The 27,463-nt window shown below is 57.2% G+C and overlaps 8 protein-coding genes across 8 annotated transcripts; 5 read left to right on the forward strand and 3 right to left on the reverse strand.

The window, feature by feature from the left end:
- The first annotated feature begins 8 nt into the window (after positions 1–8).
- Positions 9–1,500, forward strand: F5144DRAFT_573532 (uncharacterized protein). Its single transcript, XM_066788972.1, has 2 exons — positions 9–337; positions 397–1,500. Exons 1-2 carry the CDS (start codon positions 164–166, stop codon positions 1,249–1,251), a joined length of 1,029 nt encoding a protein of 342 aa, XP_066643420.1. The 5' UTR covers positions 9–163; the 3' UTR covers positions 1,252–1,500.
- Positions 1,501–1,927: 427 nt separating this feature from the next.
- Positions 1,928–6,324, forward strand: F5144DRAFT_491061 (Non-repetitive/WGA-negative nucleoporin C-terminal-domain-containing protein; the record flags this gene model as incomplete). Its single annotated transcript, XM_066785837.1, has 3 exons — positions 1,928–2,240; positions 2,325–5,461; positions 5,518–6,324. The coding sequence occupies 3 exons, from the start codon at positions 1,928–1,930 to the stop codon at positions 6,322–6,324; spliced, it is 4,257 nt and encodes a 1,418-aa protein (XP_066643421.1).
- A 931-nt stretch (positions 6,325–7,255) lies between these two features.
- Positions 7,256–8,194, reverse strand: F5144DRAFT_490419 (P-loop containing nucleoside triphosphate hydrolase protein; the record flags this gene model as incomplete). The annotated part of the gene is made up of 1 exon (XM_066785795.1): positions 7,256–8,194. A coding segment is annotated over one exon (939 nt), but the record flags the coding sequence as incomplete, so codon positions are not given.
- A 5,125-nt stretch (positions 8,195–13,319) lies between these two features.
- F5144DRAFT_621112 (uncharacterized protein) lies at positions 13,320–15,844 on the forward strand. The gene is made up of 2 exons (XM_066792042.1): positions 13,320–13,733; positions 15,179–15,844. Exons 1-2 carry the CDS (start codon positions 13,512–13,514, stop codon positions 15,431–15,433), a joined length of 477 nt encoding a protein of 158 aa, XP_066643423.1. The 5' UTR covers positions 13,320–13,511; the 3' UTR covers positions 15,434–15,844.
- Positions 15,845–15,913: 69 nt separating this feature from the next.
- On the reverse strand, positions 15,914–17,234 carry F5144DRAFT_490172 (fungal chitosanase of glycosyl hydrolase group 75-domain-containing protein; the record flags this gene model as incomplete). The annotated part of the gene is made up of 3 exons (XM_066785779.1): positions 15,914–16,594; positions 16,668–17,005; positions 17,072–17,234. 3 exons carry the CDS (start codon positions 17,232–17,234, stop codon positions 15,914–15,916), a joined length of 1,182 nt encoding a protein of 393 aa, XP_066643424.1.
- A 2,285-nt stretch (positions 17,235–19,519) lies between these two features.
- Positions 19,520–20,681, forward strand: F5144DRAFT_247132 (uncharacterized protein). The gene is made up of 2 exons (XM_066783410.1): positions 19,520–19,915; positions 20,031–20,681. Exons 1-2 carry the CDS (start codon positions 19,687–19,689, stop codon positions 20,558–20,560), a joined length of 759 nt encoding a protein of 252 aa, XP_066643425.1. The 5' UTR covers positions 19,520–19,686; the 3' UTR covers positions 20,561–20,681.
- Positions 20,682–21,712: 1,031 nt separating this feature from the next.
- F5144DRAFT_630174 (uncharacterized protein) lies at positions 21,713–24,533 on the forward strand (the record flags this gene model as incomplete). The annotated part of the gene is made up of 3 exons (XM_066792410.1): positions 21,713–23,591; positions 23,654–24,373; positions 24,436–24,533. 2 exons carry the CDS (start codon positions 21,713–21,715, stop codon positions 24,055–24,057), a joined length of 2,283 nt encoding a protein of 760 aa, XP_066643426.1. The 3' UTR covers positions 24,058–24,373; positions 24,436–24,533.
- A 94-nt stretch (positions 24,534–24,627) lies between these two features.
- Positions 24,628–27,182, reverse strand: F5144DRAFT_650037 (uncharacterized protein; the record flags this gene model as incomplete). The annotated part of the gene is made up of 2 exons (XM_066792988.1): positions 25,027–27,182; positions 24,628–24,647 (listed from the first exon to the last, which is right to left on the reverse strand). The coding sequence occupies exons 1-2, from the start codon at positions 26,837–26,839 to the stop codon at positions 24,628–24,630; spliced, it is 1,833 nt and encodes a 610-aa protein (XP_066643427.1). The 5' UTR covers positions 26,840–27,182.
- Between the last annotated feature and the right edge of the window lie 281 nt (positions 27,183–27,463).

The following is a 27,463-nucleotide window of genomic DNA, read 5'->3' on the forward strand; positions in this document are numbered from 1 at the left end:
CAGTCGGCGGGCCCCTTAAAATCTTCCCGATGCAAGGGTCCCAACATTTTTGGAGGAGCGCGTCGTTCCGATCAACCACGACACGGCCTCGCCCGGTTTACAAGTCAACCTTCAACCCCACGACGTTTTACCGGACTTGGGTACTTGCCACGGTTTCGACATCATGGCGTTCAACTTTGACGTTCAAGAGACTCTGGATCGGGCTCTCGACCTCTGGAACTCCATCCCTCAGGCTGGCCAGTGGGCTTTGGCCGGGCTTGGGGCGCTCTACGTTGCTCAACCAGTGCTGTCGTTTATTCAACTGTTCCTGAACTGCTTCATCCTCAGCGGCACAAACGTATGCTCCTGCGCCCTTTACGGAACGCCTCAACATCACTAATAAGATTTTGTCTACAGCTCCGCAAGTATGGCAAGAAGGGCACATGGGCCGTCGTCACCGGCGCATCGGATGGCCTCGGCAAGGAGTTCGCTTCGCAATTGGCCGCCAAGGGCTTCAACCTCGTCCTCGTTTCTCGCACCCAGTCTAAACTCGACACCCTGGCGCGCCATTTGGAGCTGAGATGGTCCGGACTGCAGACCAAGACACTTGCGATGGACTACTCCCAAGATAACGATGCCGACTACGAGCGTCTAGCCGAGCTGATCTCGGGCTTGGATATCGGCATCCTGGTCAACAACGTTGGACGGTCGCACAGCATCCCCGTGCCATTCCTCGAGACCGCCCGCGAAGAGCTCCAGGATATCATCACCATCAACTGCCTCGGCACGCTCAAGACTACGCAAGTTGTTGCGCCCATCCTGGCAAAGCGCAAGAAGGGCCTCATTCTTACCATGGGCTCATTCGCCGGTGTCATGCCCACCCCCTACCTCGCCACCTACAGCGGTAGCAAGGCTTTCCTGCAACACTGGAGCAGCTCGCTGGCCTCGGAGCTCAAGCCCCACGGTGTCGATGTCCAGCTCGTCGTCAGCTACCTGGTTACCACTGCCATGAGCAAGATCCGCCGCACCAGCCTTCTCATCCCGAACCCGAAGCAGTTTGTCAGCTCGGCGCTGAGCAAGGTTGGGATGACTGGAAACGAGATGTTCCCCAACACTTACACCCCTTGGTGGAGCCATGCTGCCTTCAAGTGGGTGATTGAGTCCACGGTGGGCGCAACCAGTGGCGTGACTATCTGGTTCAACCGGAAGATGCACGTTGATATTCGCACCCGGGCACTGCGGAAAGCCGAAAGGGAGGCCAAGAAGCAGTGAGATGCCTTAATATGACCTAATGAGGGTTTCTCCTAGGGCCCCACTGTGTGCGGCCCATATCTCCAGGGTGCGGTTATCAGATGCATTTGTATGATTGGAGCAACCACTCTAGCTCCAAAAAGTGGCAACGCGTAGATAATTATAATGAAAATATTGGCCAAAGTTAATGTGACGACGAAAAGTAGAGCAGGGTAATGTGTGGAAGTATGTGTACCTACAATTGTTCCTGAAATCTTGAACAGCTGGGTGAGCTAAAAGGCGGTGGCAGAATTACCGCCAACAATGCTGAATACAGCTTAGCGTATCGCCAATTCGACCCCAGCGCGTTCGCGCGTCAGAGCCAGCCTCGCCAATGATCCCAGTGCTCCAAAAATTGTTTACGGCCAACCTCTTTTGAGCCCCGTTTCCTTGGCCATTGTTGTACAAAGCATCCCAGCTTCCGACGACTTCACTTCCCACAGCGTTGCTGGGCCCGATCACGAGCTTCCGACCTTTGTTTTACTGTTGCTTTGATGGTGCAATTGCCATAACAATCGAGCTGCAACAGGTCAGCTCTGGATCGAAATAATTATCGGCGGGGAGCTCCCCTTCCCAACCTCCCCCGGCTGCGACAACATCTGTCGGACATCTTCGTTGATCGCGCCGCCGGCTCAACAAACACCTCAGCTCTGCCGCCATGAACCCCGTCACTCCCGTGCGCCAGATTCCTGGCGCATTCATCAACACTCCTGCGCCAGGGCCGAATACCGCCCGCAGGCGGCTCAACTTCAATGAGACCGCAGGGGCGGGCACAAACGGCGCGGCACTGGGGACTACACCGGGGCCGATCACAAGTACTATGGGTTCTGGGCAGCAGGAGATTGCTACCGGAATGTTGCCACCGCCGCACCTGCGCGAGGACCTGCCCCCTGTCACAAAGGCCGCCCAGGTCGTCAACCAGACCCTACAGCTCGATGAGAGCTACCCCGACATCGATTCCTATTGCCGACGTATGTTTCTTCACATCCCTCACCCCCCTAGTTTGCTTTGTCGGCTCCGCTCTAGACGAATACTAACTGTTCCGGGTGGAAAAGCTGGCGCGTCCTCCGACTACGACATTCAGTATACTGATTCCTCGTGGGCCCCGTTTCACAAGGTGTCGACGTATCCAATCCCAGACCAAGTGTTCTCGCGCCTGAATCAGGGCTCGGTTTCCACAAAGATCGGCTTGTTTGCGAGCATCAACTACGCTTGGGCTTCGATCGACGACTCCCTTTTCCTGTGGGACTACACACATCCCGACCCGGAGCTTATCGGCTATGAGGATGCCGCCCATACCATCACTGCTGTCGCTCTGGTTCCGCCAAAACCAGGGGTGTTCGTCGAGAGCATCACGCACATACTAGTCGTCGCCACAGCTACCGAGATCATCCTGCTTGGCGTGTCGGCTGTGCCCTCGCCTTCGGGGTCCAATACGGTTACGTTGTACCAGACGAAGATGTCGGTTCATCGAGGGAGCAGCGACGTCAGCCACATTGTGGGCACGGCCTCGGGCCGCATCTTCCTTGGCGGCGACACCGATACCGATATCCATGAGCTCTTTTACCAGCAGGAGGAGAGGTGGTTTTCCAGCAGATGCGGCAAGATCAACCACACCTACCAGGGGTGGTCGACGGCCGTCCTCCCTTTTACCCAACGGCAACAGGAGGGACTAATCACGCTGGTCGTCGACGATACGCGGAACCTGCTCTATTCGCTCTCTAACCGCTCCACCATCCGCACCTACCACCTGGAAACTCCCGAGAAGCTCACGAGGGTCATCGAGAAAGATAAGACGAGCTGCCTGCGTGACTTTGCACACATGGTAGACAGCTCCCCTCTCTTCACCAACCGGACCAACATCGTCTCCATCAGTCCTATCCCCGCCACCGAAGCCTCAAAACTGCATCTCATGGCTCTCACCGATACCGGCTGCCGGCTTTTTCTTAGCGCCACCAGTTCCGCGTCCTATACCATGGGAGGCTCAACCAGTCTCGCGCCACAAAGCATGCAGCTTCAATTCGTCAAATTCCCGCCCAAGGAGCCCGGCGCTCGCACTCGGACAATGGCAAGCCAGTCGCCCGAGGGACAGTTGGACAAGACTTCACGAGCTCTCGACCCCAGCGGCCTAGGCGTCCGGTTCGCTCCCGGCTACTTTTTCGATGTTGTCCGTAAGCAAACCAACTCGGATGTTCTTTTTGTCTCCGCCCCCGATACAGGGAAGATCAAAGCCACCACTCCCGCCTCCGCACTTAAGTATTACGAGCAAGGGACCTGGGTGGATCTGGAGCCCGGGAGCCGGATCCTCGAGATTGGTTCGACGACAGCTCCTTTTTCCGCCTCGAAACAGCCCCTTGGTTTCGGTAACGAGCTTGCCGTCCAGTTCGACAACACCCCGGGGGAGTTCGCCGTGCTCACCAACACCGGAGTACACATCGTTCGCCGGAGGAGGCTGGTCGACATCTTCGCCAACGCGATTAGGACTTCCGCTGGCGAGGAAGGGCTCGAGAGAGAGGTGCGCAAGTTCCTCCTTCAGTACGGCCGCGTTGAGACGATATCGGCGGCCTTGGCTGTTGCTTGCGGACAGGGAAGCGACCTGCGAGCCACCACAGGCAGGACAACCGATTCCAAGACTGAAAACATCGCCCGTATGGCGTTCGTCGAGTACGGCGGTCAGCCGAGACTCGCCGAGTCTGATGGGAAGCAGTTGGTTTCCGATTTTGTCAGGCTCTCGTCTCGCCACGATGCCTTGGCTCTATACGTTACCCGCCTTGTACGGACCTTGTGGAAATTCAAGGTTATTGCGACAAAGGCAGAGGCGAAGGGCTCCCTGACTGTCTCCTCGACCGTTCCGTCAACGAAACTCATCATGATACAAGAGAACATCGAACGGCTGCGGAATTTCCTTGAGGCAAACAAGAGCACAATCCAGGGGCTTGCTGGCCCGTCCGATCGGCTCTTCAACAGGCAAGAAGAGATTGCCAACCAGAAAGAACACCAAGCTTTGCACGGTCTGCGCAAACTAATGGAGAGTGTCTCGGAGGGTATCTCCTTCGTCCTGATGCTCTTCGACGAACGGGTTTCAGACATCTACGCCCGCCTCGATCCGACGTCTCAGAAGCAACTTCAGGATTTGACATACGAGCAACTCTTTTCCCAAGCCCCCGGCAAAGAACTGGCCAAGGTGCTCGTCAAAGCTATTGTTAATCGCAACATTGCGAGCGGCGCCAACGTCGAGACAGTTGCCGACGCGCTTAGGAGGCGATGCGGCAGCTTCTGCTCACCCGATGACGTGGTCACCTTCAAAGCCCAGGAGCAATTACAACGCGCCAGCGAGCAAGTCCACAATCCTAATGTGCTTCGAACTCTTCTAGCAGAGAGCTTGAGGCTGTTTGAGCAAGTCGCCGGTAGCATCACTCTGCCTAACCTTCGGAGCGCTGTCGAGCAGTACATGCAGCTCAACTATTACGCCGGCGCCGTCCAGTTGTGTTTAGCCGTGGCCCAGCAAAAAGACCGCGGGAACACAGCACTGACGTGGGTCAACGATGGCAAGCCGCCCAACGACTCCCGTAAAAAGTTGTTCGACGAGCGGAAGCTCTGCTATGCCCTGATCCACGAAGTCCTCGATAAGCTCGAGGTTGCTTTTGCCGGCGAGCCTGAAGTGGTCGATGGGCGGCCTACGCTGGCGGCCACGAAGCGGATGGAGGCGTACACGGTTGTCAACGACTCGACGGATGAAGTCTTCCACTTCGACCTTTATGAGTGGTACATTGAGAAGAACTGGACCGACCGGCTCTTGTCCATTGACTCCCCGCATGTCATCACGTACCTACAGCGGCTGGCGGAAACAGATTACCAACATGCTGAGCTCCTCTGCCGATTCTACACACACCGTAGCCGTTTCTTCGAGGCCGCCCAGGTGCAGGCAACCCTGGCGAAATCGGATTTGGACATCGGCGTCAAGGACCGGATCACGTTGCTCAGTCGTGCCAAGGGAAATGCCAGTGTTAACACCATTGGCGTCAGCCGGCAGCAGCAGCAACTGCTCAACCACGAGGTCACCGAGCTCCTCGAAATTGCGCATATCCAAGATGATCTGCTTGAGCGGCTACAGGCGGATTCGCGGGTCTCGAGGGACAAGCTCCCGGACATCCAAGAAGCGCTCGACGGTCCCATCAAGAGCGTGACCGAGGTGAGCATCCTTCACGCAACACCTAGCCCTGACAACGCAAACTAACCACCTCCCAGCTGTACAACGAATACGCCGACCAAGCAGCCTACTTCGACCTCTGCCTGCTCATATACCACGCGGCCGACTACCACAACCCCCGCGTCATCATGGACACATGGCTCCGCCTCATCGAGCAAACCGCCTACGAAACAGAAGAGCGCCAAGAGTACTGGCGGCTGGCCCAAGCCGGACGTCCACTCCCCGACGGCGCCCCGCCCCTCACCGGCGAACCACCCCTCCCCTACGAGTCCGTCTCCCAGCAGATCCAGCTCATCGCGCACCGCACGTCGCTCGACAGCCTCGTGTTCCCCGTGGACGCGCTGCTGCCCGAAGTGTGCAAGTTCGCCGTCACGCACGGCCAGGACGCCTCCATCGGCGCCGACCCCTGCTGGCCCGTGCTGCTGTTCCTCAACCTCGGCGTGCCGCACGCGCTCGTCGTGCAGGTGCTCGAGAACCTGTTCGACGCCCAGGAGTCCCCCTTCACCGGCCGCCGCCGCAAGGCCGTCGTCCAGTGGATCGCCGTCGCCGTCGAGGCCTGGGTCCGCGAGGTCGAGCGCCGGGCGGCGGGCGCCCTGGGTGCTGCTAACGCGAACGGCGGGGCTGGGGATGGTGTCATGGGTGCGTGGGTTGGGGAGCTGCTCGTGCGCGCTGATGAGTGTCTGGCGCAGATTATGCCGGCTGCGGCGGCGGGGGGCGCGAGGACGGCTGCTGCGGTTGAGGCGGAGGAGGTGTTGGAGTTGAGGAGGGTGGTTAAGGGGTTGAAGAGGAGCGTGGATGGGATTGTGGGTGGGGAGGGCCTGCTTGGTGGGAGTCTGTTTCGGTGAAGTGGTAGGGGGGAGGGGGGGGTGGGCTCATGAATGACTATGTAGAAGAGGGCGAGAAAGTGGGACGGGAAAGGGATCATGGGGAGGAGAAGTGCGGGTGCGGGTTTGGGTAGCTGGGAGGGGGTGTTTCTTAACCCGGCCCATGCCGTGAGTCTGGTGGGATAGGTTACGGTCAGAATAACTAGATCAGCCTGCTTTGATGTGCTGTAGGTTTGGTTTTGTCGGTAAGGTATAATGCTATTGTACATACTACTTGCGGGCATCGAGGCCCGTCCACTTGGGGAGCTTTTTTTTGTCGGCGGGTTCCTGGTGGGAAATGGAGTTGTGTTATTACCTACTAATAACGGCTCTTGATGTCGTTTGATGATGCCGTTCCGGCGCTCTTGACGCAAATAGGTCTCATTGCATGTTACTTCATCCACCCATACTCCATGACGGGCCTGAGAACAGAAATACCCAGGCTCTTTCTCACGCCATTCCCCCTAAGCGCCATCCCCCCTAAGCGCCATCCCCCATTTCTTTCTATACTTGAGTCATGGTGTTTTCCGCCCCATCCCTTGTTGCCTCCAACCTGGAGCTCGAGTCCCCAGAACCAGGCGTCATTTTGCCCGCCACAAACACCTTACGTATTTCTTTCTGCTGGCAGAAAACACCACCGTCTTGGTTACCGAACTGCTCAAATCTCACCACCCCCGACGACTCAAACAAGCGCAATAATTACCTACTTATTAACGAACCCTCGGTGGCCTACCATGTCCTGCTACCTTCAACAAATATCATATGGGAGGGCCACTTTCTTTCGAGAAATCCTCAATAATTGAACACAACATCTACAATGGGTCTATAAATACAGCTGTCGCAACGAGAAGGGCGACTGCAGGCGACGGTCAACATCACGCGGACACACGCCGCGTGCGGATCAGACTTGGAGTCAGCTTGGATGCCGCTCGGCCGACGACGAGGATGACGTGGCGTGCGGCCGATAGAGGTCGTCATTGCCGTTGGCCTTCAAGTTGATCACACTGGCCCGGGGATCCCTCGCGCCCCCTCCCCGGCTCTTCCCATTGCTGCCGTGCCTCTTGTGGAAATCGGCAATCTGCGCAACCAGGTCTTCTTTCGGCGCCGGCGATATCAGCTGCCTTGCTCGGAGGAAATGTTCCCTGCGTAAGACCCGGGCCTCGATGGTTGCGCTGCCCTTGTCACTTCCGTCCCCCGTCTTGTCTCGCTGAAGCCAATCAATTTCCCTAACGGCTTGAATGGCCGTCTCCCAGACTAGAGCGCGGAGGTCAGAGCCGGTGAAGTCTTGAGTGTGCGCGGCGATCTCGCTGAGTCTGACGTCCGTGTCGAGGTTTTCCCCGGCGAGCTGGATGGCCAGGATCCTCTCCCGTCCCACTTTGTCCGGGACTTCGACGTGGATGCGGCGGCCCAACCGGCGCAGGACACCCTCGTCGATGTCAAAAGGGCGGTTCGTGGCCGCAATAACCGTCGGTGTCTTGCTGCCTTGGGACGACGACATGCCCTCCATTTCGGCGAGGAACTGGGTGATGTCGTTTACATGGCCACGCGAGTTGTCATCCCCGGACCGGGATCGAAAGAGGGAGTCGGCTTCGTCAATGAAAATGATGCACGGTGCATTTTTGCGTGCATACGCAAACAAGTCCTTGATGCGCTTCTCGCCCACCCCGACGTACTTGGATCGGATGTCCGCTCCAGATATCGAGATGACCTTCGCACTGGCTTGCTTGGCCACGGCTCGCGCGAGGAGCGTCTTACCCGTCCCGGGTGGGCCGTAAAGGAGGACACCGAGACTGGGCTGGTTGCCGAGGATTCCAAACTTGAATTGTTCGGGGTACTGAGTCGACAGCCGCAGAGTATCGAGGGCTTCGAGTACATCGGGGCTTGCATGAACATCCGCCAACGTCTCCCGGATATCCTCTGCTTATAGATTAGCTACAACGCCCGGCTTGGGTGGGGTGAGGCTGATCCCAGATGTAGCGTCTTGTCACCTACCGGGTTGCACAAGGTATTGGCGGAACTCGGACCCAGAATCACCGTCATCGCCATCACTCGAGCCGCAGCAAATTCTGGTGAAATGCTTGCCAAAGGCCTTTTTGATGTCCCGTTCGGCGTCAATCTCCTCTTCTGGTGCCTTCCTCTTGCCATTGTTGGGGTTTTGCTTCCCGGTCGAGCTTTCGGCAGAGGAGCTGCTATTTGTGAGATTAGGATGGGCGTCGTGTTTGCTCGCCTCAAGCACCTGCTCTATCATCTGCTTCTCGATGGCTTCTAAAAGGCTGGGAGGCATATCCGAGCCGTTGATCTTGAGACGCATTTCCGCCATCGTGGAAGGTCGCGGTGTAGTCTGACAGTTCTTATAGGCGACGGGCTCGCTTGTCAAGTTGGTGCAAGAGACGGAGTTGATATGTCGGTTTTCGATCAGAGTTTGTGCCCGAGAGAGGGGACGGTGAAAAACATTGCAGGACACTACCGAGAAATAAGTTCAACCCAGCCCCTCGGTGCCTAAACCTGAACAGCAGACGGAAGTTCGGCACACACTTCACCACTTGGGGCCAATTTCCTTGGCCAGCCATACTCATCGGTGGGTCAATGAAGGTCATCGGCTTGGACATTGTCCGGTCAAAGCCTCGTCTCGCAACAACAGCGAATGAAATGCTCAAAGGAGCCGCTCGGGTGTTGTCAGGTAGCAGCGCACTGCCTCTCAAAACTAAGGCAACTGTTTGCCTGAGCTCTTGTACCCAATGGAGGCGAGAAACCCCTCACGAGGCGTCCTTGTTCAGAGCAAGGCAGGACATGGGCGCCCCCCGGCCAAAACATTGATACACCATACACCGCCGCGACCTTCGGTAGGTCCTAGGCTACCTGCGAGTCCCGTTCACGAACGCTCCACTCTCGAACAAGCAAGAGAGTAGCAATACGAGATCGTATTTCACTTCCCCTTATGGACTTCGGGGTGAATTTTCCCGAATATTATTGCATCAAAAGAACTCTGGGTGGTTTTGGTATCAACATGTCAGTACATGTGCCTGGCATGTTCTTTTGCCCATTTGGCACCGGGTCTGCAAGGCTGTGTGAGGGAGGACGGCGTGTAACACAACAGCTTCCAGGTTGCCTTGATGCCTCTTGGCGGTGACAAGTCCTGCAGGTGGCTTCGTCTTTGAAAGCTGAGCGAATAAGAGTGTGCCAGAAAAGCCACGGTCCTGGCTGTGGCCCTGGCTGTGGTTGATTGGTGCGAGTGACGTTTAGCGGAAGAGTGTTGCGTCCTAGCAACATGGGGGACTAGGGGTTTTGGGTCCGGTCCGCAAAAGACGTTGGCTGCCTGGGCGCCAAAGTCTTCAAAAGACCAGACAGGTCCAGCCAGCGTGGACGGCTGTGCTGACTGAGGTCCGCAGCCTTGGGTGCAACCATGGATGATCTGACTAACATCGGTATGCCGATGCCAGCACAGCGGACGTGTGGAGAGCGAGCACCAAGGATCTCGGACGGTGTATGGGCAAAGTACAAGGACAGAATCCGGACGTTCTACAAAGACCAGGGCCTTACCGTCAAGGAAATTCGGAGGAACCTCGAGCAGAGCGACGGTTTCTGTCCTAGGCAAGTCACCCCCGCTCCTAGCCCCGAGGTTGGAAAAGACTAATCTTGACGGCTACGCAGCCATCAGCAGCTCACAGACCAACTCAGGGGGTGGGGTTTTCGCAAGAACAAAGTCAGGGATAGAGAGCCTAGAGGGGAGAAACGTGCAGCCAGCCCAGACCCGGGTACGTGGTCGCATACCTAGAGCTTAGCACCGGACGCAGCTGACGCCTCAAACACATAGAGACTCAACGCATGCCGAGAAGGACACAGCCCTTTGCAGATTCATCGGTGGGCACCACAACCCGAGTTGATAGCGGCCAGGCCTATGGTGCTTCTGACGACACAACGGCGGCTACCCAAAACCAAGGATCAACGGCTGCCTTGCCAACCATGCATCCCGCGGCGGGACAGAGTTTTCTTGGCCTGGATCCTGAATTTCTCAAATATGCTGCCGTGATGTGGAGCAAGGATAAGGGGAAGGCCGTTGATCAAGGCCCAGAGGCTTGTCTGGCCATGGACCCCCCCCACGAGGCGCCTCACGAGAGCGCTCGCGATCCAGTTGTGTCTGCCAATTTCGAGAGCAATTTACCGCCTGGGATAGACGATACCCAGTGGCTTTCAACAGAACTACCACTGCCGAATGTACCTGTAGGTACAAGCCTGATTCACCATGAGCCAATGGATCCAAGTACCTACATAGGTGGTACGTATGTACGTACATGTATTGACGAGCATTCAGAATCAATGGAGCTCACCATATGGTGGCTTCCAGCCCTCGCCTTCGAATTGGGCCTCCTTCCAAAATTCATGGCCGCCTCAGATGGCCTCGGGGGATCCGATGGCCTATCCTCCGGGCGGCGTGAATCCTGACTCGGCCGACCGGCACAACAAAGCGAACAGAGCCAATGCCCCTAGCAACGAGCAAGTCAACATCATGGGGACCGAGCCACCCCCGCGCTCACGGCCCGGTCCGAGAACGTCCAAGTCAAGACAGCCTATTCACCAGGCGGTCCAGGCTGGCTGTTTCCAGACGGTAGAGATGTATATTCGTCATGATCCTAGTTACGCGCACCTGGCTGCCGACGACGGCGTAACCCCGCTCTTCATCGCGGCCCAGGGAGGGTACATCAATATTGTCAAGCTCCTCCTCTCCAAAGGGGTTGATGTCGACAGGGCGGAGAAGGAAAATGACCGGGCGCCAATCCACCAAGCGGCCCAGAACGGCCATTTCCAAATTGTCAAGCTGCTCCTCGACAAGGGTTCTAACCATGACCCTGTCGACATTGGCGGCCTGACGCCGCTCTGGAGCGCGGCGCAAGGGGGGCATGACAAGATTGTCGAGTTGATTCTGGCAAGGAGGCCAATGGCAGATCTCGAGGCCGAAACCACCTCCCAAGGCCGTCGTCCAATCCACCAGGCGGCCCAGGGCGGCCATCTCCGCGTCGTTGAGTTGCTACTTGGCAAGGGCGCCCAGCCGGATCCCATCGACGACGCAGGCGTTACCCCTTTGTGGGCCGCCGCGCAGCAAGGCCACCATGAGATTGTCCAGCTGCTCGTGGACCAGAAAGTGCGCCTTGACGTGGCCTCCCACGAGGGCTCGAGGCAGCCGATACACCAGGCAGCACAAAACGGCAACCTCGAGACGGTAAAAATCCTCATTGGGGCCGGCGCCAACCCCGCGCCCGAACAATTCAGCTTCGACACAGACACGCCGTCACCCTTCTGGCTCGCCTGTGCTTCGGGCAAGCTCGAACTTGTCCAGCTACTGCTTAATAAGGGCGCCGACGTCAACTTTGCGGTGGGGCGATCGTCCAAGACCGCCTTGCATGCGGCAGCCTACGGGGGTCACATCGAGGTCGCCGAGCTGCTCTTGAAGGAGGGATGTGATATCGACGCGAAGGAGGAGGACGGATGGACCGCCCTGCTGATTGCCGCACAGGAGGGCCGCTTGCCCTTCCTCAACTTCCTGCTGGATCAAGGCGCCAACATTGAAGCGGCTGAAAAGGACGGTGCCACGGCCTTGTGGATTGCTTCTCAACAGGGGCGTACCGACATTGTACGACGCCTGCTACAGAAGGGCGCTAAGCAGCTGCCTACACGATCGGCGAAGCGTCGCCCCATCCACCAGGCCGCCCAGAATGGTCATCTTGCAGCCATCAAAATGCTCCTAGGAAGTAGTCCGGGTGATATCGACGCTACAGACAAGCAGGGCGCCACGGCGTTGCTATTGGCCTCACAGGAGAACAAACGCGAGTACATCGCCATCGTCACGTTGCTCCTTGCCAAGGGGGCTAAGACGTCTATTTAGATGGCTCGGAACTTAAGCTCTCGCTTTTCTCCCGCTTTTTCTCCATACTTACATGTATCTTGCTGTTCTTCTTCCTTGTGTTCCTCAGTGCCCGTGTTGTCAACCATGGGGCCAAAAGCTTAGGTACCTAGCTTGTGTGATCATGATGTGAGGTAGTTTGTTCCAAACTCTATGTGCAACCGACCTGGAGAGACCCATCCGCACAGCCGCACTCTTTGAGTGTATAAGTTCCTGCATCTTCGGCTCGGAATGCCTCAAGTGACCTGGCGCCATCGTCCTTCCCTACCTAGGTATTATCTCTCCCCGGGCTAGGGATGGGGAGGTTCCGTGCTATCCGAGGGAGGAGGTATTTCCGGTCTGGATATGTATTTCCGGGCTCTAAAGGGGTTAAGTCGTATGGATCTTGGCCATTTGGGACAGCAACGAAGGGTTAAAAAGTATTCAGCGTGCGAGCTTTAGTTGGCCGATAAATTCTTTGATTTAATATGCAAACTATCTTGATACGATTACTGACAGATGCTGCCACGAGGGAACGTCGATGGTCTTGAGTCAACCTGGGAGAAAGGCCGAGGAAGAAGGAGAGGCGAACGGAGGGGTGTGAAGGTAAAAACGGTGCTGAAGGGTTGAGCTAGCCAGTTTTGTCTCGTGCTTCGGTACCGTGCTTTTCCACAGTCTTATGAGGATGAGCTTCAATACGGTTGAAGGGCCGTGAATCATGCCTTCTTCTCCGATGATGTGACCCATTCTTGGCTGTCAAATGATTCGAGATTGTATCCGAATGGTTTCGGATGGTTTTTGACTTAGGTAAACTCAGGCAACGGCTCTTTAACATATTACCACACCGGTGTTCTTGGTCTCTTTTGGTAAGCCAATATATGGATGACAGCAGGTCAAGTGAGCCCAACAAACAATGGGCATTGCTTGCCCTCTCCCATGATTATTGTCTCGGATCGTGTGCGCCCAACCAGGACCGACGTGCTGGTGGTGATGCGGATGCTGTCTCACACCTGCATGCATTCAGCTCCGATCGAGTCGATACAAAAATGTCTTGGCCTTGGCTCTGGAACACTACGCTGGTAACACCACACGATATCCCACGGGAATTCCCGCGGGCGGTTTGCCTTGCGATATTAATAGAAACAATAGCCTCGAAGATGCGCAGTGGCTTTCTGTCGATCCACTTCGAGGATAATCTCGAACCTACGATCTCCGGGCTTTCCTTGGGCCCTTGGGACGTTGAGCCTGGGACCCAAAGCGGACCAGGCCGTGCGCCCGTTTTTGGTCCACGATGGCGGGCAAAACAGAATCCAGGCTGCGCCAGGCAAACGATTCCCCGGCAGAGGTGCCGGCGTGCTGTGCTCAAATGCACGTCCCGGGGGAGGGCTCGTCTGTGGGTGGAAATTTGGATAAATGGGGAGGCACTTTCTATCTGAAACAGCGATTGGGTGGCCTGGCAGGACAAGACTCGGACCTGCCTTCCTCTCCAGACTCCGGGACGGCGTTTCATTCGGTGGGTGCTACCCAGATGCCGGGAGCAGTTGGGAGCAAACTAACCGGAAAGACTGGGCTGCCCCGTTCTCAAAATTCTTGCCTTTCTTGCACAGGCCATTTTTGCATTACCCACATGGCGATCCCTCCCTGACACGGACGCTGGCCCGATTCACGACGCTACCGAATACAGGGTTCCATTGGCCAAACCGGCTCAAATCCTGGCCTTATAGCCATTAGTGCCATTCAACATTCATTTGGGGTCATGCTGTTAGCCAAGGAACCGGAGATGGAATTATTATTGATGAATTGGGAACGGAACAAGACGGCTGGGTGCTTTCTTTCCATGCTTTCCCAGCAGCCACCCACCAGAGTCAGACCATGGACTGGATTTGTGGCGGGGAGGGGGTCAGGGAGACGGGCATCGGCCGCGGGCTTCCAAAACCAGAATTTGGGGTAGTTTGGGAGAGGGAGGGGGGGAGAGTGAGACAAGATTGACATTTTGATTGCCCCAAATTGAGCGCTCTAGACTCTTGGGGGGGCCTGGGGTTGTCTTGCCAGACAGGCGTTCTTTCCATCTCGACTTTTACACATCCACAACCAAGAACAGGCAGGTGCACTGACTGGAACTTGGTTGTGAGAACGACACAGTCACTTTCCGGACCTTCCGTGCCTTCCACTTGCGCTTGTTCCTTGCGGAAATCAATGCAGATCGGCCCCTTTGAGCCAGGGTTCCCTTCTGTAATACCCCAGTTCCTCGGCCCCTCCCACATCCCTCAATTCCCGGTGCCCAGGTTACCCACCGTTCGCATCCATTCCCACCGGACCAGTGCGGACTCATATTTATCGTTGCATTCCATTGCAGCGGCCGGACTAGCCACGTCCCGGGACCTGGGCTCACTCCGCCGACAGAACACATTACTTCACTTGGTCTCGCCGCCATAAATCCCACCTTGACGACGCCCTCTTTTCCCGGTTGAGCACCGTACTTTGCGCGAACACTCGAGAGTGGTTCCATAGCTGCCGATTTCCGGTTCACCCTTCCGCCGACTTGGGTTGCTACCCCCCCCCACACGCTCGTTAACTCTGCCTCGCCCCCCCTCGACTGGATCCTTGAGACAGAAAAGACCAACGAATTTCGGAAAAGGAACAAGTCTACTTGGCGAACCCCAGACCGCCATCTTAAACGTCTTGGCCGCTGCTACCCGGAAGCCGACGCGTTACTATAAGGACCCGTCAATTGACATCGCAACACCTGTCGTTGGCCAGACCAGAAACCCGTCTCGCATTCCCGCACCAGCCTGCTGAGCCTCATTCCCTCCGCCAAGGATCGACCGTCGCTCACCTGCGCTGATCGCCATTCATCCCTGAACAACCCACCCAAACCGTCAAGATGAAGGCACGTCATACGCCATAAATACTTCATGACATAACAAACGTAACTAACACCTTGGCCCCTTACTTTAGGTCCTCGCTCTCCTTACAGCCACCGCCGCCCTCCTCCTCACTCCCACCCTCGCCGCACCGGTCGAGTCTGCCAACAACTCGGCGGGCAAGAGCAGCTCCCAGGCCAACACGGCTGCCAACTATGGCACACCCCAGTGCAAGTCGGCCATGATGACCGACCTGTGCATATCGGACAACGCGCGGGCGTACTGCGACGTGACCGGGTTCCACAACGACTTCATGAAGAGCTGCGAGGGCAACTGCTTCTGTGCTTAGGGGCGGGATGACAGGCGAAAGAGGTGGAGATAGAAGGATGGTGAATGGGCTCCGGGCGAGTTGAGACCTGGTTAGGGGGCTCGACCTATGAGTTAAGGGCAGGGTACGCTAGCGCCGGCGGAGGATGGCTGTATTTGAGTGCTCTATGCACATGATTTTAGGAGAAGAGGAATGAGGGGCGGCGGGTGTCATCTGTGTGCCAGATTTGCAACGGAGTTCAGGCATGTCTTTTACATTGGGATTCCGCTTCGAAAACAGTCTCGGAGACTCGGCCCCATTGCTATCTCAGTCCTTGGGTACCCGGTGGGGGAGGGCTCACAACATTGTGTTGGGTTGCTGATAGGGGGCCTGGAAGATGTCAATGGGCTTTATCTGATTACATATCGCACTACATATTCATCAAATGCCCTTTCTCCGCCACCATTACTTGCAAAGTACCTCGTCAACAACCCCGCCAGCCGGCTTCCTCCATGTCCTCCCCTACTCAGAGGCATACCAGCAGTACCCGGCACTCGCGTTGCACTCGTACGGGTCCGCGCAGTCCCCGTGGCTAGCGCACTTCGCGCCCAGGCAGTGGCCCGCCCAGCTGCACCCGTCCATGGTGCAGAGCTTCTCAGTCGCATCGCAGTGCAGGGGGTCAGAGCAGTCGTCGTGGCTCTTGCAGGCGACGCCCTCACAATGCCCGGCCCACTCGCACGCATAGTCCGGCTCACCACCACCACCACCACCCGCCTCCGGGTCCAGCGCGCACTTGCCCGAAACGCACGCCCACGGGTCCGAGCACTCATCATTGCTCGAGCAGGACGCCCCCTCACAATGACCCGGCCAGTCACACTCCGGGTCCGTACCACCACCACCATCACCACCGTCACCACCACCATCACCCCCACCCCCACCACCAATCCGCTGAATCAGCTTATTCCCCAGCCCCTCAATCGACGACTCAAACGCCTGCCAGCTGTCTGCGCCCCAGTTGGCGCCGTCGGCCCCCGGCACCGCGTCGGCTCCGGGAAAGGCAATGTACAGCACGTTGTTCTCGTCGTGCCCGTTGTTGCCCGTCATCGAGGTGCCGAAGCACGCGGTGGCCATGGCGATGGAGGCTTCGCCGACCATGGGTTTTGGGCCGTCGTCGCCGTTTTCGTCGCCCCATATGCCGTAGATCTGCGTTTACATGGTTAGGGGGTTGTGGGGGTGGGGTGTGGGGGGTAAAAGGGGGGGAGGGGGGGTTGCGTACCAGCTTGTTGTTGCAGACGACGGCCATGACGGAGAGCGGGCGGATGCCGTGGGCTTGGGGGTCGAACGTCTTCCAGCCGCTCTTGGAGCCCTCGTTGCCGAAGACGACGTAGGGGTGCACGTTGGCGTTGAGGTCCTTGATGCCCTTCTTGTAGTCCTTGATGATCCACTCGAAGGAGGTGATGGCCTGGGTGTCGCCGCTGCTCTCGCACCGCCCGTCGTCGCCGCGCCCGTTCTGCTCCCCGTCGCAGTCCACGTCCATGTCGGCGAAGGCGCTGCCCGTGCCCTTGATGTAGATCACGTTGTAATCGGCCTTGTGGTCGCCGCAATACGAGAAGGCTGGCGGGGTGGGTTGTTAGGTCTTTGGACTGGGGATGTGGGCGGAGAGAGATGGTGCAAACTTACTGTTCGGGCCATTGTCCTTGCTGTAGAAGCCCGTGGCCAGCTTGTTGGAGCAGGTGCCCTTGGCCTTGAGCGAGTCGTAGAAGTTCTTGACGTTGGAGGGGATGTCCCGGGCAGACACGCTGGCCGCGCCCACGAGGGCCGACAGCAGGAGGCGGTTGTGCATGTTGGCTGAAAGATAGCCGACGAAGGACTCTGGGGTGTGAAGGAGCTGGGAAGAAAAGACATCGGCTCTGCGGCAGCCTCCCTTACTTATACTACGCCCCTTACATCACACCCTCTTCCGTCTCATGTCTGTTCCCTCCGCAAGGCTCCCGGAGACCTGATAGCGTTGCATTCTCGGCCCATCCCTTTGCCTCGGAGTTCGCCGTCGGCCCTTCAATTTGCGGTTGTTGGCTGCTCACCCGAGTTCGGAGCAGTCTCGACTACTGCGGTAGAGTTTGCTGTCTAACTCCAAAGAGACACGTAAACGGGAAGCTAGAGGCAGCGGTGGCTCTCCTAGACTCTTCTCAGAGGCCTCATACGGCTATCCGGCCAAATGAACTCCATATTCCGGTGGCCACCTTACGATGAGGATGCCGGGAGCTCCTCCGGCACCTTGCACCTCCCGATTTGGGTTACTGGGTAACCCGCGACGGTTGATAGAAAACCCACCACTGCACGCAGTAGCGCATAGTGATGGTTCGTGTGGTTCATGGGTGGATCAGTTGTGGTGGAGATTAACCCACATTCAGGGGTAGGTGGCCGCGGCCATTCCTTTGGGTGGGCTGCTTACTACTCAGTCCCCAGGGCTCCTTCAAAGATCTCGAATCACATGTGAAAGACTGTGCCTCGTACGATGTGAGAATATTGACAACTTTGGGGTGGGACAATGCATGTACTGTGTGATACGGGGGCACCGACTGGCTTGTCCCGGTATACAGTTCGCCGCGCCGGGCCGAGTGGGGGCGGGAAGCTTATTTGACATGCAAGGTTAAGGAGACAATAGTCTGTCCTGGACGTTTTGTGTTCCCAATAGCTGACAGGCTGTTGGATGCGGTGTTGCCCGAAGATTACTAAAGCTACAACCTATTAGGTAATGTGTGAGATTCGTGTCTTTGTTGGCGGTAATCGAGGCTAGAATAGAAGAATCCCTTAGTACGCTGTCCACGATTTGTGTGTGAAGCCTTGCGCAAAATCCTGCGCAGAGCTGGTGGAAACGTTGCAACTAGCGCGGGAGCAACACGAAAGTCCCTGTGGATGAATTAAGCTTGCCATTGGCAAGGGTTCGCAAGCCAATTTGGGAACCGAAACCGACTTCGGTGTGGGAATTAGCACTGAGTTGAACACCTAAAGTAACCCACAACCAACCAACCACCTTGGTTTCAGACGCCGTCTTGTTTCATATTACGAAATGAGATGTAACCTGAGAGTTGAACCCGCACGACAACCAGTTCAAGAACTTCTACGGATTGTCAACTGTGATATTTTGCAGATTGAAACTTCACTTAACCAAAATTTCCGGAGTTTGTGCAATGACTAGGTTGGGATGCGATCCTCGCGAGTGACTTAGGGGTCCAACGAAGCCGAGGTCTTTCCGGTTCAGAGTCAGGAGTTAGGAGGCCATCTCCACATTTTGGCCGCCGTAACTTTACGAATCCTTCAGGGGCCATCTTCGAGGTATGAAGAGGCACAAGGTTTGAAAATGCCTCAACTCTGAAGGTCCGGTCTGGCCTGTGACTCGAGAGTGGCAATACGCATCACTTGTTGATATACTATGAAGACGAACCTCGTTTTCTCTCCCGTGTCTGTTCTGATCATGGGATTCTTCAATTGCCCTAGAGACGTCAGCAAGAAAGCTCTTGCGTTGTTTACCACTGAAGATGCACAGAACAACTGAGTGAGCTAACTCACACTAGCGAGCCAACCTGGTTTGCCAATGGGTTTGTTTAATGCCCGCCCGAGCCGGGCCCCGAGCCGGCCACACTACATGTAACCGGCGGGATGCCGAGTTACTCCCGTACCGACAGCCGGCTCGGGAATTCAACCGTGATCTCTCACAATCTCGAGATGATGTAGCTTGCCCAAGTTATATCGTTTACACGGCACTCGTTTAACAAAAAGCTCAACGTTCAATCGGTGGGTTCGTTTTCAATCTAATTCCTTGCGCTGCTTTGACCAAAAGTTTCCTGACTCGACTCACCCGAGTACATGTACCGTACCTATTCGGTGTTTTACCATCGCCACTTGCTCACACGGCTTTAGCAATTCCTCGGAAACCTCGATAATAGTTAGTCAAGATCTTCTGCGCTTAGTAATAGCCTGGAAGTGACGCGTCATATAGTGTGGTAGAAGTGATGAATTCCCCTACAACATCCTAGTGTTGTGCAGTGGTGTTAGTAAGCACCACCATGACGAAACGAATATGTCATTGATTGTCCATACAAACCTATCAGACACGGATATGCTTAGAAATAGCTTGGACGATCCATGACTCGAAGTCGATTCAAAACCTAGGTATAAAAAGCTGAATTGGAAGTCAGCATCTTGAGAAAAGAATCATTCAAGTTTCATCATCTTGACAACCGCGAGAAGCCAGTCTCAACTTCTAACTCATCGAATACACGAACGTGACCATAATGACCTCCGCCACTAATGACCCCATCGCTGAGCACGGCTGGACTGCCGTCCCCTTGGACCCTGAAGCCATCTTCCAAGGCAAACCATATCTCCATGAACCTGGCCCCATCCTCGTCAAAGACATCCATTTTCCGTCCAACGATCCCATAGTAGCCAAAGCCCAGCAATACGCAAAAGAGCACCTCCCGGCCCAGACCTTCAACCACTCTATGCGCGTTTTCTACTGGGGTAAGTCTCCCCCTTTTGCCCCAACCCCCATTCATCCAACCTACATGTACCTACATAGAAAGCAAAGCAATGTCGAACACACATAACTAACCACCCCTCACCACCCACCCACCAGCCACCGCGATCCTCCGCCAACAATTCCCCTCCCACGCGACACAGCTCTCCCCCTCCACCCTGGCCCTCACCAGCCTCCTCCACGACATCGGCACCGCCTCCGCCTTCCTCACCACCACGCACATGTCCTTCGACTTCCACGGCGCCATCACCGCCCTCACCCTTCTCTCCACCCCCCCAACCACCACCGCCCCGACCTCCCCCCCCGCCCAAGCCGAAGCCGTCTGCGAAGCCATCATCCGGCACCAAGACCTCGGCACGCGCGGCAGCATCACCCTCCTGGGCCAGCTGGTGCAGCTGGCGACCGTGTACGACAACCTGGGCGCGCGGCCGTATCTGGTGCACGGCGCGACGCGGGATGATGTGAACGCGGCGTTTCCGCGCGGCGGGTGGGGGGGTTGCTTTGCGGCGACGGTGAGGCGCGAGGTGCAGGTGAAGCCGTGGGCGCATTCGACGTTGTTGGGGGGCGCGGATGGGGAGGGGTTTGCGAACGCGGTGGAGGGGAATTTGTTGATGGGGGGGTATCCGTGAGGTGAGGGTTGGGTTAGTGGGGATCTGGTGACGGTTCTAGGTATGTTATGGATAGTAACTAGGTGGGAGTAAGTTCATCTTGTCGGGGAGATTGGAGATTGTTATATTCGACCCCTTTCATCGTTGCAGCTGTTCGATACACTTCTTGCGCGTTTCCTCTATTCCCTATGTGCCAGGTCTCCAACAAGGTTCCTTACCTATTGGGAAGAACGAGCAAGACATCTAGACGTTACCCACCACTATGTTTGGCAATACTGTATTGACTGAGCACGACCCCAAACGGACACAGGCTTCAAGCCATGTCCATAGCCATTCGTCTGGCTCTCAATCCCCTAACAAACAGACATCTCCAAATTATGGTGGCCACCTGGCATGGCTCAAGGCCGTCCTTGGCCCGTATAAAAATAGAACGGGTCTCGCACCATTCCTGTACCCATGTGTCTGGGATGTGGTACTCATAATTGGTCCTGGGCTGGGTTATCCATCTCGCGATCGACGGTTAAGTAGACCGCCAATTGGGCCGCCTTACGAATGGCACCTCAGGTTGGCAGAAGGAAAGCTTGATTCTCCCGCCCGACTGGATCCATCAGTGGGCTGTGCCAGACAAGATGCTGATCAGTGAGGTTGGGGCTCCGAATTTGGCAACAGCGCAGGCCAATGGGCTTGTGAAGGGGCATCGCCTCCTTACCAAAGATCGGCAGCCCTGTGAGAGCCGAGAGCTGTCAGCGATAAAGACAATTGAACTCGCCGTGAAAGACAAAAGCCATCTCTAGAGCAGGCATGAAGTCGTCCTCGGGAGAACACACTACACTCTATCCTTTGGTCTGCACAACGCTCATGTTGACGACCATCTTCAATACTCAAGAAATGGAGCCTTTTTCATGATTAGATGTTTAGGGAAACCACGCTTTCCCGTCCAGTCACACCATGTATTCTTCACTCCAGCAGCAAGATCGGGCCCCGAGTCCAGTGGCTAGTGTAGAGGGGTATCCCCTGAAGCAAACCGAAAGCTGGACCGGATCCGAGAAACAGTCAAGCCTAGGGCTCTACGAACGGGTGGCGGGGGGAACATCATGCGGGTCGAATCCGCCGCGTCGGACCGGTCTCCCAGACTACAAGCCGTTGCCGCTCCGATGGCCGTTCCTAGTCACGATGATAATCATTATGCTGGGGCTCATTGCGGCCCTGGAGACGGCGTGTCGACTGCTCCCCGCAGAGGTTGATCGAGACGTGGTTCCGGGATCGGGATCGGAAACGAGCACAACGGGCTTAGACAGCATCGCGCCGTCCCTGGGGCCCTCGATAACGACGAGAATGCCGAACGTGAGACGCGAGTTCCAGAACGTCTCGACTCCTTCACCCATCTCCACACCTGCCACTCCCACGCCGGCCGCAACCCTAACAACAGGGCCTGGCGACGACTCGAGCTCGGAGACAAAGCCCACTGGCACGCAGACCACCACCAGGGTTCGAATCGGCGACAAGCCCCAGTTCGGCCAGCCCGGGTACCACACCGAGACCATAACCCTCTCGACCGAGTCCTCTAGCACGAGTCGGCCAATCCTGTTCAACCCACTGCCCGAGCAGCACGGTCACGATGGCCCTGTCACGGTCACATCTACGATCCCGACCGAAATAGTAGCCACAGTTACGAAGCAGACGACACTTTCGGGTGTTGTGACGACCATCACCAGACAGACCACATCAGAGGTTCGGACACTGGATGGATCGGTCAGCGAGTACACCGTGACGAGCACGTTACACGGAGCCATCATTGGCCTCGAACCATCATACACGACAGCAGACGTGGTGACACTCACCAACTCGCACGGGACGCCCACGGCCACCGTCACCCGCACACCGCCGGCGGTATCCACACCAGTAGTCCTCACACTGACCGGCCTGAACGGGAAGCCGACAGCAACGGTGACGACGCACATTTTAGTCACCACCCGGACGCGAGTCCTCACAAACGCAGCCGGCGCCCCAACCGCAACCATCACCGAGTACCCAATCCCCGCAACCCAACCCCCCGACCCACAAACAAGCATCAAAGTCTACCACATCTCCGAGGGCGAGTATTTCATCGGCTTCTTCCTACCAACCCTCCTCGCCGTGCTGCTGACGATCCCCCTGCGCACGATCGACCTGGCAGCGAAGCAGCTGCAGCCGTGGCACGCGCTGACGCGCCACGGGGGAGCATCCGCCCGGGCCTCGCTGTGTCTGCGGACGGGCGGGACACACGGCGTCGTGTCGAGCGTCCGGTCGTTGGCGGGTGGGCAGGTCCTGGTGTTTCTTACGACGTTGCTGTTGCTGGCGGCGGTGCTGCTCGTGCCGCTGTCGGCGGAGGCCGTGGCGCTGAAGCTGCATGGGAGTTGCTCGAGGTTGGATTTTAGGGGCTGTGCGATGACGTTGGGGGTGTTTCTTGGCCCGGCGAGAGCGGCAATTGGAGTGTTGGGGTTTATGGTCGTGTTGTTGCTGCTTATCTTGTTCGTTCTTCGCCGCTGGCGGACGGGCGTGGCGGCTAATCCGTGGTCTATCGCGGCTGTCGCCTCCTTGTCGACAAACCCTGAGCTAAGAGCAGTTTTCTCATCGCTTTCGACCGGTCGGGGGGAGAAAATTGACCATCGACAACTTGTAGCCGCGCTAGAGGGCAAGAAATTCGAGCTGGGGCTCTTCTTTAACCGTTACGGCGTCCCTGACTACGGCGTCATGGTTCACGATGTGGATGCGTCCCTGTGGAAGGTCGACTCGGAGTCAAGCCTCAGCTTAAAGTCGCCGCAAGAGAGTGAAGTCATCGAGACTCATCGCAAAACCGAGCATCATCTCCCGTTTCTGATGCTGTCATACACAGCGAGAGCGGTGTGTCTGGTGACTATAACCGGCATCATGGTGCTGATCTTGTACTACAACAACACGGGCGGCGATACGGGGTTTGAGAGGTTCATGGGCACGCAGAACTTCGGAGTGCGGGCCCTGTTCACGCTGGCTGGCGTGGGCGTCAGCTTCTTCTGGAGCTGCTTCTTCACCAGTAAGTCCGTCCTGACCCCCATCTCGAACCAGGATCCCCAAAGACTGACCCAGCCCATCCAGGCCTGGCGGTGCTCAGTCCGTATCAGATGCTCTCACAATCCCCCCAACCCCCTCAGCGGACCATCACCGTGTCCCCACCGTTGAACGCCTTTTCTGGAATCGCGGACGCCGTCCGGCAGCGGCATGGCTTTCTCATCCTGGTCGCCTTCACGGCTATCCTGTCAGAGTTCATGCCGATCGTGCTCAGCAACGTGCCGTTCCGGGTTACGCAGACATGGATGACATCGCGTGTTTGCACTTGGATGGCCGTCGGCATCCTCAGCCTCATGTGGCTCGTCGTTGTCGGCACCTTTTTTGTCAGGTGGCCGCACATGCCTGTCGATCCCAGCACCATTGCCGGAGCCATGTACTATGTTTGTGACTCTTGGATGTTGGGGGAGTATGGAGGGGTTGAGCAGGCTTGAGAGCGATGAGCGCGACAAGCGAATCGCGGAGCTGGGGTTGAGGTTCCGGTTTGGCGACATTGTTGGTTTGTCGGGACGGACGAGGATTGGTGTCGATGGTTTGGATGACTTTAGGCACGGGGAGCGATACCATGCATAGGATTCTGATGAGTTTGGAGGGTGGTGGATGGGACGGAGGCCTGGTGGGACCGACCCCTGTAACTTAAGACGCCGCAGAGTGGCAGCGCTGCCCCCCGCGCTGCCCCCCACGCTGGCTCCGACCCGCTCAAACTCATCCTTAACTTAACGACTGGCGGTCTAAGTCACGATGAGTCAGGTACGTGAAAGCCGACGACCGGTTGACATGAATATTGGGCATCAGGTACTGAAACGAAACAGAAATTCTCCAAGCAAATTACTAGGATACCCGGACACCTGGAACTGCAGGACAGAGGGTGCATGTACATACAAGCAAACGATGAAACGGTAAATGATGAAGGGGTCACGACATAACATGTTACGGTATAGTTAGCATTCTTTTTACCCTTAGAGTACCTATGATCAAACCACGAGCCATTACAAAGGCCCATCTCACCCGTACGAGATGTGTACTGTATATGAAGAGCCCCGTGACCCGTTCCCAGAACTCCCTCCTCCATGATGCATTCCATATGCCCCAAAGTCCAGTACGAAGATGGACCGACCAAACGCCAACAAAACCCGGGACGGTCAAAACGACACCGTCGATCCCCAAGCCCAATATACCACAAAATATCTACTCCAGAACAATCCCCAACCCAGCAAACCACCCCTTGATAAAAACACCACCCCAATCCCATTCTCATCCCACCAATCCACCCCCCAAAACCCAACACCAGAGACAAACCATTGCCCCACACTCACTCACTCAATCATCATCCTCCCACCCACCCCCCATACCACTACCACCACCACCAAAACCCACCCCCCCAAACCCCACTCCCCCCTCACCCATCCCCATCCCCATCCCCGATTCCATCTCCTCATCCCCATCCCCCTCATCCATCTCCACCTCCACCCTCGTCCCCAGCGCCTCCCGCCCCTGCCGAATCATGCTCAACAGCCGCGCATTGAACGCGTCCACCTTGGCGTCGGCGTCACGCTCCGCCGCCAGTTTCCGCTGCGCCAGGTGCCGCGCCTCGGCGTCCAGTCGCGGGCTGGTCGTCGTCGTCTGCTGGTGCTGCTGTTGCTGAGACTGGGACTGGTGGTGGTGGTGCAGTTTTGGTTGCTGTTGTTGCTGCTGCTGTTGTCTGGGTAGGAGGCTCTGGCGGCGGCTTGTTGGTTTGGGGGCCGTCGCTGCGGGGTGCGGAGAGGTGTACGTGGATGTGGAGATGGAGGAGCGGTTGCGGCGGTGGGCTGGGCTGCTGAGCTTGGAGGGAGAAGATGGGCGGAGGTTATGGCTCGTAGCGGTGGCGGTGAAGATGTTATTGCCGTTGCTGCCGAGGCTTTGGCGCGTGGTGTGGCGGCTGGCGGGTCGGCTGGCGGGTCGGCTGGCGGGGCGCGAGGCGGTGGTTCTGGGCGTCGAGACAGGGAACGGTGCGCTGGGGACGGCGAAGGGGTTGTGGTTGGGGCTCTGCTGAGCGGGAGACTGAGTTGGGATGGCGACGGGGATGCGGCTTGGGGTTGGGCCGTTGAGGGGGGAGGACCGCGGCGAGGCGAAGCTCGCTGGTTCGCGGGGCGCTGGGTTGGGCGAGCCGGCGTGAGAGACGCGGAGCGAAGGGCGGGTCGCTATCCGCGACAGAGTCGGCGTACCGCCTGTAAATCTCTGCGAGGGGGCGGCGGTGCGGCGTTGGGTGCTAGCGGACGTCTGAAAGCCGTAGCTTAGCCGGGGTCGTGCCAAACCACTGGTTCTGGCTGCAGCCGCCTTGACTTCGGCGGCAAATCGCTTCGGGGGTTGGTTGTTTGGCTCGTCGACCACGACCCAATTCCTGAGCTCGTCATTGTTCGCGCTGACCTGCCGCCGTTTTGCTGCGGGCTGAGGCGTGCACTCGGATGTGCTGAGTTCATCATACACGGGCGAGGAGGGCGTTTGCACTGGCTGGGGGAAGTACGACGGCGTGGCTTGTGTCATGGGAGTGTCTTCGGGGGGTCGTATGGGTGTGTCCGATTCTAGACCCCACGGGTGCCCTGTCGTCTCAGTTACCGTTGCCCCATTTACGGTGTATCCTTGGCCGCCGCCTGCTTGGAATCCCCTGAAAGCGCCCTTTGTGCAGAACTCCCAGACCTTGCCAACCATGTCGCCTATCGTTTGCAAGCTGAATAGGCTCCAGGCTGCCGAGCTCGGCGCGTTCGGTGTGCGATCGAGTGGTATTTGCGTTGATGGGGACTCGGCTTCGGGTATTGCTTTCGGGCCCAATGCTGTCCTGTAGTCGACGTCTGAGTAGACGCTGTTGTCTAATGCGCCATCCACTGCGCCGATCCCTGGCCCCGCCGGGGTAGTGCTAATTTCTCCTGCCATCGTGTACCTGGACTCCCGGCCTTTTTCTTCCTCCCGGCCGTCGAAGGCGCCCTCCATGTTCATGTGCCAATCTAGCGGCGTCGACTCCCTTGTCCTCGCTCGTTTCCGCTTTGCTGTCCCGGTATATGGGGCAGTCGACATGGAGATGTCGGAGAGCAGACTTCCGGTCGATTTCGCGAGATTGTAGCTCGATGCTGTCGGGGATGGAGGCGGGCGGAAGACATTCGCGTGTAGCGGCTGGCCGGGGGTCGTCGATGTGTCGAGGTGGAATGCCCCAGGGGGATGGAATTGCGGCGGGAACGACATGGCGGCGGAACTGAGCCTGATATGATGTATGTCCCTATTGCACGCCTGATTCAATTCCAATGGCCAATGCGTGCAACCCAAGTGTAGCCAGCAGGGCTGCACGCACGTCAGAGCTGGACTGCGTGGCAGACCTGAACGGACGGAGCTCCCGTGCTCCTGTAGCTGCCGCTATGGGAAACTTGGAATGTCGCTCGCTTGTCAGGCGCCGCTGCTCTTGTAGGTTCGTTTCTCCTGTCGTGATTTCGCAGCTGGGATCCGGTTCGATTCGGGAGAAGCGCGTGATCGCGGCGGGCGGGGTGTTGGACAAGGTGTCGAGGAAGAGCAACAGAGCTGCTCGGGGCAACCAACCAGAGCGGGGCCAGCGTCGGCTTCAACCGGTGCGGTGCAGCTTTAACTTTCAAATCCCCAGCCGCCCGCCTCGTCCCGTTGACGGCGGCGCCCGGTAAGCACTCGACCGAGCAGCTTGTTTTCTGTCTCCGTAGAATTCGCAGGTTCTCCTGCAAAATCGGAGTCCGGTGGAGCGTGCCTACGCTTTTTGTCGGGTGGGTGATTAGGTTCCAGGGATTCCGGGCCTGACGGCTTCGTACACAAAAGTTCAATATTCTCAACTTTTGAGCACGCGAA

Source organism: Chaetomium tenue (assembly GCF_020726465.1).
Source record: "Chaetomium tenue strain MPI-SDFR-AT-0079 chromosome Unknown F5144scaffold_4, whole genome shotgun sequence".
NCBI lineage: Eukaryota > Fungi > Ascomycota > Sordariomycetes > Sordariales > Chaetomiaceae > Chaetomium > Chaetomium tenue.